General features: G+C 36.8%; 1 protein-coding gene across 2 annotated transcripts; it reads right to left on the bottom strand.

The window, feature by feature from the left end:
• Positions 1 to 1,457: 1,457 nt before the first annotated feature.
• Positions 1,458 to 9,806, bottom strand: LOC117609218 (uncharacterized). 2 transcript variants are annotated; one of them, XM_034335263.2, is made up of 4 exons: positions 9,439 to 9,806; positions 6,441 to 6,563; positions 4,023 to 4,140; positions 1,458 to 3,348 (listed from the first exon to the last, which is right to left on the bottom strand). In XM_034335263.2, the coding sequence occupies exons 1-4, from the start codon at positions 9,552 to 9,554 to the stop codon at positions 3,301 to 3,303; spliced, it is 405 nt and encodes a 134-aa protein (XP_034191154.1). In that variant the 5' UTR covers positions 9,555 to 9,806; the 3' UTR covers positions 1,458 to 3,300. The 2 variants fall into 2 exon arrangements, with proteins under 2 accessions (XP_034191154.1, XP_034191155.1); XM_034335264.2 differs by having other exon boundaries at positions 6,441 to 6,560.
• Positions 9,807 to 10,693: the final 887 nt, after the last annotated feature.

Below are 10,693 nucleotides of genomic sequence, written 5' to 3'. Positions count from 1 at the left end.
TATTAATAAAATTCGATAATTCGATAACTATTAAATTTTTACTACTAAATAAATATTAATTAAAATTTTCCCGCGAGGAAAGCTCCTTCCCTACTTCTTATCATTCTCCCCCGAGATGCCTAGTGGGGGAGGACGTTAACCCAGGATGTCTGAATTTTTCCTGAAGATCGCGAGTACACTAAAAATGTTTAAAATTAATCATATTCTCATTAATTATTAAAGTCATACAGTGAGGGTAGCATCCCCCACGATTTACTCATCGAAGAATCGTGGAACTCATTAAGACGGATGCTGATCTACCCCATTACGAATCTCTGGCCGGACGAAAACACAAAACAAAACGAGGAGAAAATAAAGCGTCGGCCCAAATACAAGAGAGCGTAGAACGATAGTTGCTTTCACAACATACGTACGTATAAAGATACAGCCGGTACGATTGGAAGCGTGGCTAACGAAATCGGTTTTACGTAGTCGAACGATAGGAGAGGGCTAATCGAAATGGAAGATTGTGCAATTTTTGGAGGCCCGTTCGTCTGGGACGTATCGACGATAGCGTTTAAACTGCGCAGTACTAAGAATTGCGAAATCACCCACCCACGCGGCATGTGTGCGTATTTATAAAATAATTTCATATCACGCATCGCGCTAGTGATATAGGCATTCGATACTCTCTCCTTTTTTCCCTCTTTCTCCCTCTCTCTCTGTCTTGCAAATTTTTAAGCGAATCGGAATCGTTATTGCGAATCGCTTCGATACTTATTTGCTTTCGAAAACAGCGACGATCGATCGATACAGACTGCAATTTGATTCGCTTTTCTTTTTGAAAGTCCCGTTTACCTGGTTCGTTCATCTGGAAAAATTGTCAGAACTATATTCAATTTCTTGATAATGTTTCTTTTCTTTCATAATGATCGGTCTTGTTGAAACGTAAGAAAATTAAAGTGAAAATTCGAATCACTTCAACCCTGATTCGTTACTTGTAATCCTTGAAAATCTTCGTCAAGATTTCTCTTTCAAAACTATCTTTCATCCTTCGAATAGAATTCGAAGCGATTCGCTCGAGAAAACGTTCTTTACCGTCAAGTTTGTTCAAAGTCAGCGGTGATCTAATTCCAGCCGTATCTTCAGTAGTACGAATTGTGTTTAGTCAGACCTCGTGTACGTTTCGTTTATTTCCCTCGAAAAACTTTCCATTTTTCAAATCAACCAGTACGCACGTTTTCAGAAATAAGATTCTACATTTACCGACAGTATTGAATTGATTCGTTTATCATTTCTGTAGAGGGAGCTCCCGAATACTTTCAATTAATTTGCATTATCTAATTAGATGAATTTTACTGACGGCCGAATTTCGAACTATAATTCACGTGTTTCTTTTTTATTTTTCTTATTCTTTTCAAAAAAGGAAAATAAGGAATGGGAATGGTAAAGAGATACACGTAATATATATACAGCTGATTATTGTTTTTTATTGCATTTAAATAAATAAAATAATTCGCGCACAATCGCGATAGATCAATTGATATTAATCTCGGACTCATCGTTCGGTACACATCGAATGTCGCGACACTCGCGACAGTGTCTTTTAATACTTTGCCCGACGTCTGTTACGATTAAATAAATAAATAAATAAATAATGTATAGAAAAATAATAATAATAATAGTAATTGAACACTTGGAAACGGTAGGACGCAGGATCGCGGCAGGTCGCGTAATTAACGTGAACGATTTCAATCAGTATCGTTGACATTAATTAGCGTACGATCGTCCATGTTATTTCGTGTTGCTATAATAATTTAACGCGACGATAAATGCTATATCAGTACAGAACAATAAATAAAATGGCTTGGTAAACTTAAACTAAAGAACGAGTTGGCAAAATTTCCAAATACAAACAGCAGTTCCCAGATTGTTCGAAATAACTTTTCCTTCCTGACTCATGATTTTTTGTTTACTTGGACGGTAAAAAATCAATGGATATATTATCGAAGCGTCAACAATAAATATTAAATAGAACAAAAACAGAGGTTCATCGTTTGTGTGCTAATATGTTAAACACGAAAAGCCAAGTTCGTTCTTCTTCTTCTTCTGTTTTCGTCGTTTCACAGCCACGTGTCTTTCTTTCAATCCTTTCTTCGTTTCCTTCGAACGCAATCTTGGAACTGTTGCAACGAATAAATAAACGCGAAATGAAAAGGCAATGGAGCTAACGAACGAAATTAATTAATTTGTGCTCTAGCGCGTTTTGCGTTAACACTTTGATGATTCTTATCAAATGTAATTCCATGATATAATTGTCAAATCTAAACCTATTTATTAATGTAAAATGATCAAAATCATGAAACCATCAAAGTGTTAATCGATGCTAATAACAGATCGCTCTTCCCTTCAGGATTCCAACGAATCATTTTCTTAATTCTTTCTTTTCTACGTTAACAACTTTGATCGCCACGACCAACATTCTCAATTTAATTCTTCAAATAATTAAAAAATGATAACAATAGGACAGTTCATAATACTACTAAGATCACGCTAATAATTTGAAATAGCAAATTGAAGCGATCGATATATCGGTGGCCAGCACCAATTTGAAAATTAATAACGAAAGATAATCAATAGAAAAATGAAAAATTTTCACTGTAATATGATTATTTCTATTGTGGCGATCAACTTGTTAAGAATCTCTGATCTTCGAACTCTGATTTCGCGATCACCGATCACCCCGTGCTGATAATTAGATCGAGATCGAACAAATTCTATCAATCGAAATGAATAAGATCAATCGCAGCTTGTAATAAATAAACGTAATCGAGATGAACGCAGTCTGATCGTTTTCTACGATCGATAAATAAATAAATCTAACTAAATAAATTACTAAACATAAAATCACATATACAGAAAGTAAAATAATACACGCACGCGAACAGAAACAAAATGAAAACCGCGACAAATGGCGGCTTACGGTTTCGAATTTTCGAAGAACACGTATCAGACGTGATCTTTCCTCATACATTCTTCATCCTGGACTTCACTCGTTCTCTTCTCTCTTCCGTTCCGTAGTTTAATTACTTAGTATCCTAATAGTGTAAGTTTCGTTTAAAGAGTTTAAGCTCGGACGGAGGACGGTCCGTAATACTGTTCAGGCTGCTTAGGGTCGAGAGATCGTGTATTTTGTATCTTCTTCTTTTTTTTGTGGTTTTTTTTTTTAGATTTCTTGGTTCTTATAAGCGTTTCCCGGTCTCTCGACTCTGTCTTCGTGTTCGTCCTGTGTTTTAGGACGATACCTTGGTGCCTTTGTAATTAAATGAACCATTCGTCGTTGGCTGCATGTCGGCTCTCTTTCATCTTCTGTAATTTAAACAAAACAACATATCTACGATTAAAAAGAAACCCTCAACTGGAATTTGTTAAATTTTGCAAAATATACGAAAGTCCCAAATTTAATTTGCAATTTTATTTTTTGAGAAATTAATTTAATTCGCGAACATGCAAAGCGCTAGTTAACGTTTATCATCATATCTGCGTGTAATTTCTTGTACTCGAAGGCAATGATGCGGTGATGAAATTCTAATGAAATTGCAAATAAACTGCACGATAGATGTGTTGATTTACAAAAATACTACACGATCCGCGCAAAGTTCGCGAGAAAAGGCTAGGCGCGTGCCACTGATTTTTTTTTTCTCTCAGCCAATTATCAGGAACGATTGCATTTGCAATTAGCTAACATTGGAAAAAGTAACGGGATCCGGATTGCGGTTTACTTATTGATAACTCTTACTATTGGTGACTCGTTGACACCACGTTTACATAATTAAATGATGATTTACGACGATTTCATGATTAATCGTTGCAACGTTCAATTAACACAATGTTCATTTTCTACTAGAAGAAATATTCTTTTATTTTTAATTAAAAACGATTTGATTATAAATCGAGAAGACACTTTCTTATCCATCGTTGAAATCACTCGATCATTCCCGTTTTTATAATGATCAAAAATTTAATGAATATTTAAAGCTTACCATTGGCAAGGAAAGAATCTTCTCGTCGTCGAGCAGCTCGGGATCGTTTGCAACGATTCTCAGGATGCGTTGCAGGGTTTCGAGTCGATTATTCGTGGCGGATCTTCGTCTACGACCTCTGTAACAATCCAGAAATAAAGAACATAAATTTTTAATTAGCAATTACACACGATCACGCGTGTTGAACGCGTAGAAACTTCAAGGAAAGAATGACACGTGCCGATCTGGGATAACCGGCGATCGTGCAATCGTTTAGGATCCCCTTCATAGAAATTCATTATCGATAGAAAAGGAAGGAAAATCGTAGAGATTATATAAATGACGAGTGTTCGATCTTAATTTCCTTTTTTCTATTCTTAATAGAATTATTATACTAAAATCGTATTAGCTTTGCAAGTGAATTTTAATAGGCTACCAATGAACTATGCGACCCCTGTTAACACGGTTCATTTCTCGACAAGATATTAAAACGTTCGGTTGACTTCGAAGGATCGATTCGAAGCTTCTCTGGATTCTTTTCGTAATTGAAAAATTCCAACAGCCTTTGACTTTCTTTTTCATCTTGCCCTTTCACCCTAATAGATCCTTTTGAATTGATTTCTTTTTTACAACTTGTACCTATCATTTATTCGGCAAACTACTAATGAATTTCATTCTATTAAGAAAGGAAGAATCAGCCTAAAGCTGGCCATTGTCTCTTAAGATAATTCGAAGAATCTACAATCTACTCGTTTACATAATCTTCGGAAGAAAATGAAGTCGTGCGAAAAGGTCGTTTCATGTGACTTTCAGTGAATTTTCACGAGGATCGGATAGAAATTTATTCGGAGTACATTCGAAGGAAAGATAACCAGGTTAGAGGATCCATTATCGTTCCTTCTTCGTGTACTCTGCGTATTCCCTTCGTCTCTCTATGTGGGCCATCTTTGTCACCGCGATACATTATTCAATCTACGTCCTTACAGACGTACCGATGCTTTGTGGTTTGTGTACACGTATTCTTTGTGACAGGACTTGTCGATAAATAATTAACTGTGCGCGAATCGAATCTGTACGTTGTATTTCAGGAAACATTTTGACAATGGAAGATAAGTAATATAATTTAATATCGTTGATCTTTGAAAAAATGATAAAGTTACGATATCATACGTGTATGGATTAAATTTATTTTTTTATAATTCATTAATCAGTGTGTTTGTCTCGGTAAGCTCAATCAGGATCTATGATCAACTTGATCAAAAATCAATTTCTATGTATATCGATACAATCGGTTATAAATATAAAAATATAAATAATAGGTTCGAGTAAAATAATAAATATCGTTTCTTCCCGAAAAGTTAATAACCTTCCAAGTTTCAGTAAACTTTCACCCCTCAGTCATTTGTCCCAACGTTAATTGGCCATTTTTCCTCGTTTCGTCGCGTGTATACGTGACCACTGGGACCTCTTTAATCGTCGCTCGCCACCCCTCGTTTCAACCCCTCGTTTCGAGGGGTTGTCGTTGCCGAGGAGGCGCCGGAGATGAGGTTCGAAGCAACAAGTTGAATTTCAATGCTCCTCTCCCGTACGTGCGATACATTTTACAATTTTTCTTTCTTTTTTTTCACGCTCGAGAAGAAAATATTTCCCGCGGCGAGCCGTGACAGAGTGTGAAATTGAAAAGCCCGCGTGTACAGAAATAAACAGCGTCTGCCAGGTGACGTGTACCTCGTTCACCAAAGATTCCTATACTCAAAATCAGATTGCAATACGAGAATAACTCTTTTTATTTTTTTAAATAGATCTTTATTTTCGTACGTTTAACGGTGATGCAACAGAACGAGAGATCTGTCTTCTTTCTGCTTAGAGTGATCACACGTATCCCTCCCTCTCTTTAGCTCCCTTTTAGTCGTAAACGAGGTACGATTCTGACTCATACGATTGTGAATTGAACGCGGTGATTATCCCGACTAGTCTGCCATTCGTATTTCATCGAAAAATCGTCACAATCACGTTGAACTTGAATGGCAATCGTTACATAAAGAGTATAGTTATAGACCGGCTCGCTAAAGGTTATCGTTCTTTTAGACAGATTTAGAGAGTCGCACGTGTACAGTTGGTAAAAAGTACATTATCTATCTACTAGTACATTATGATCTACTTTTTTCAATTATATCATATTGCATCGCACTCGTTATAATTAAGAGTAGATCTTTTGAAAGAAAAATTCGTGAATTTTAAGCAGACACAATCATATATGGAGGCAAGAAAGATTAAGGAGAACGCGATAGATAAGCTATCGGTTGTTTATCTAAATGTTTTACAGTAGGAAGAGGTATTAATATAATTTGGCCACGCTCCGTTTTTGATAACAATAAATCAGCCAGTGATAAAGGCGAACTTTCACGGTACATATTATGTAATTGCTTGTGTACTTACATCTTATTTATATCAACTACACCGAATCCAACGGGGACCGTCACAACTTTTCCTTTCACGTTCTCCAGTCCAATAATCGTTTCTATTTCGGCGAGCCTCTGGTCCGATACTCGTCTCTGTCTACTGAAATAATTTTAATAAATTTTCGCATTATTAGGAGAATCATAAGTGACAATGATATAGAATAATGGTCTTCGTTTTGAGGAATAAAATATTAATAACAATTCTGATTGAATCTAGAGATTTATTGAAAATTAATATCTATAATATATATTTTTACACACCACTCGAGTTTGTTCATTACGCACGAAATTACTCATATCTGTTCCTATCTGAAATCGAGTTAATTATAGACACCTGTTCTGTAAATACGTTCGCATTAGAGAGATAAGGTTGTCCCTCATCTTTGGATTCCCCGTATTTAAAAATTACTTGATATAATCATTGATTAAGATAATTTTCAAAAGAATGCTATATATGCATGTGTACGTGTGTAGAATATTACTAAATTATATAATAATAGATTTAGGCAGCAATTGATTCCCTTGATAATTTTACAAATTTTCCAATTTTCAAAGATTTTAAATTAAAATTTAGCAATCAAGCGTTAATACTAATTGAATTCATTAGAAAACTGAACAATTGACAAAATGACTTTTTTTTTAAAAATATATAATAAATCACGTTGGGTTGCACGCAGAGCGATAAACCTTGTATCAATAAGAACGTAACGATAAACGATTGTCGTACGTTGAAAATTGCCTTTTTCCGCGAAATTTGCGTCGAGGGAGTTGCAAAGAAGTGAGAGAACGAAAAAAGGAGGAGGCTAGTCGAGATTATTGCAGCTGGTTTCAATGTGCCAAACGTGTAACGATGACTTGCGATAGCATGACGTGCAATTACATCAGTGAGCAAACTTTCACAAGTACGCGGTTCTGTATCTATGTGTATGGTATTATACATCGATATTGCAAATCATTCCCACGAGGATAGCTCGCGGCGTTTCGCTCGAAAGGAAACTTACTAATTGGTAAGGGGGTCGTTGTCTCTTGATTATCGCTTTTTAAATTTATACAATCTGTTATGAATTAAAAATTCATAAGACAACAGTTCCCTGGGATAGTTTGGCGAAACAACTTTACAACCCTTGTCCCTGTTTCTTCTTTTTCTTCTAAGTCATCAATATTTCATTAGTTTTTCTCTGGCTACCTTCTTACGTGTTTGGTCATCGAACTTATTTCTGATTCAAGAAACCGCCTTCGGGTGGATATAAATCTCCAAGAAAAAAATTTGAAGTATCAGATACATTCGTAATCGAGTCAGGCTTCTGTAGGAAAAATTGGCGATACGAGGAGAATAGAAGTTCTCAAAATATTCATTTTGATGATATTGATATTAAAAGTAATTTAGAAGAAAAATAGTTTCATTTTTAATTATTAAATATTATAAAATTTAGTATATATCTGAGAAATATGGATAATAAATAAATATCAATTCAAATCTTCCCGCCTAAACGTTTGTATGTAATTGGTGGTCCGTCATAGGTCTATATATACAGGGGGCCTCTGCTGTACAGTGTCATTCTCCCCGTGGACGCCAACGGGGAAGGGTGAAAGAGGTTAAGTTTCCAATTAATATAATAATCAAGCTTTCCATACCTCGCATAATTAATATAATATTAATAATACTTAAAATCTTTTTCCTTATGCTATTAAAATTTTTTTTTAACAATTGTATTATATTCCCAATACCAATGACCCCGTATTGAGAACTGATTAATACAATCTTACGACCCTTGTTCCCTTACGTTTACCTTACTTCAATTTCGACCCCTACAACGATCACCCTGATAGCCTACGCGATAAGCTTCGCGGCGATAAAATAAAATTCATATAGGTCTATGAAAAAAATGGCGCCGGAAGAGGGGAGGGAAGGATATTGCTAGCTACACCGGGTAATACCGTGTTTGTCGATCGCCGTTAATTTTCTCTCTGTAATCGACATGCTAATCCTTCTAGGAAGCACATGTGGGACAAAGCTATCTGTTATCCGTTCGTCGACATCGTTATCGATGTTCATGGGTATTTCTATGGAGATAGAAAAAAAAAAAGAAGAAAAAAAGACGGACGGCCTTAATCGAAACCCCCGTCGATTCATCCCCTGTCGAGGAGATTCCGCTTTGTAGCAGCCTGTTGAATGGACGTGTCACGAACGCGTCGCTTCTATCGTTAACATAGTCACGATGCGACGAGAGTTGTCGCGACGATGTCTCGAAAATAAATCGATAAAATTAATCGGTCTGATAAGGATCGCGATTCAGATGCCCGCGCTGGGGATTTTCCCCTGACGCCGAAACGGGGTGAAATTTTTCTACCGGAAGTGCATACTACTATCCGATAATCGATCAATCCTTTTCTTTCTATATATTTTTTATTTGAAATTAACTATTTAAATGATACTTTAATATCGTAGACTTCTGCAATTTCATAAGAGAAACTGAGAAATCATCAGGATCATCTGATAAGGAACTTGAAATGTCTCGGTAATTTTATAATTAATCTTAGAAGATTATTTTCGGGTGATGCTGGTTTCTTTTTTTATAACTGCAGTTGTAAGGTAGATAACTCGTGGTACTGACTAGGTAAAAAGAGGAAAGAATTTTCCGTTAATCTTATACAAGAGTGAACTCTAACCGAACGATTTCGTCAGCGAATGCAATAAACAAATTAACTTGTAATCACGATGCAACGGTGATCGTTTGATTGATCTCTTAAAAATTTCCCCAAATACTTGAGATACCTTGAGGAATGATTCATAAAACGATCAGATATACAATATAACAAAATCTTTTACCAAAGTTTTTCGTGGATATTTTAAAAGAATTGCAATTGAAAATCTGAATACCCGGAACAGCCCCCTCAAAAAAGAAGACCAAAAATCATTATTCCTCTCGTTGACCTGTACCACTGAAATTTGTCAATCGAAGAGGAACTCTTACCTGAGCAAAGAGGGTGGCGGTCTCGCGTGAGTCGTGGTCGGCATCAGGATCAGGTCCAGGACACTCAACACCATCAACGTGACAAACAAACTTTTCACTCCGTTGATGCTTTGCATGTTTCTCACGAGAAATATGACGAAAAATGAAAAGAGGGGGGGGAAAAAAAGCAACTCGATGATTCTCCTTCGGATCCGATTTTCTTGGATCGTTTACAAATAACACTGGACGCGGTTCAACACTGGTCCTCGCAACTTGAACGCACTCGAACAACTTTCCGTATGTTATATATCACGTAATTCGTTATTTTTCTCTTTTTTTTTTTTTTCAATCCGTTGGCCCTATCCTTGTCGCTTTTGTCTCTTGGTGAACTGTAGCGTGGCTTGGTTCGCTTCGAGCATATATACTCTCGAAGGAGAGTGCCGCCTCCACCTCCCCACTCGGCTCGTGGCCCCACTCGAACCGGATCCTCCCTCGCTTTTATCTCTTTTCTACACCTCCACCCTTTTCCCTGGGATTTTACCTTTCCCCTCATCCACTAAGGCTACCTATCCATTTAACACTATTTTCCATCGCTAATTAATCTCTGCTGCTCATCGCAAAGTACTTGGAAAATTTTCCTTCTCAAAGAGTGGTGTAACTAAGCGAATTCACCGAAAGTTCTGTCCAGAATCGGTTCTATCGGTTCGATTCCTCGATATCATGTACACTGATGAATTTCACTCGCGATTGTTGAATTCGAATGGATAGGTAACGCAGGGGAAGCCTAATTCTTGAGTCACGCTTGAATCCTCGTTATTCATCGATGATCACGATGCACCCACGTGGCGTCGCGAGATCAGCCCAAATTTCACGGAGCCGATGATAATGTTCTCCGGCGGATATGTACGTGATGGCAAGTTCTAGTGGCACGTTTTCGCTTCGACAGCCAGAGAATTCGTGGAAGATTTCCGTTGGATACGTTCGACGATGACCTCGTTCTCCGCGTTGGGTCAGTATTGGCTTCTTGCATTTCAGTCTTCTGAAGGATCGAGACCGAATCGAAGATGACACTCGCGATTCGTCGATGATTTTACAACGACTCTTGGATCTTTTTTAAATTAATAACATTAGTACGATTTTCCTGAGATAATTGTTCTTCTGTTAATTAGTACGATGTAATTTGTATCTGAAGACGCGTGTAAGCGTTCCCTGCTTATGGTACAGGTAAAATGGTACTAATTAAGAGATTGTACTAATTAATACTTTGAAGGGTATA

This window comes from Osmia lignaria, chromosome 14 (assembly GCF_051020975.1).
Source record: "Osmia lignaria lignaria isolate PbOS001 chromosome 14, iyOsmLign1, whole genome shotgun sequence".
NCBI classification, from domain to species: Eukaryota; Metazoa; Arthropoda; class Insecta; order Hymenoptera; family Megachilidae; genus Osmia; species Osmia lignaria.
Note: the sequence above shows the minus strand (reverse complement) of the source record. Positions and strands in the feature narration are given on the sequence as shown.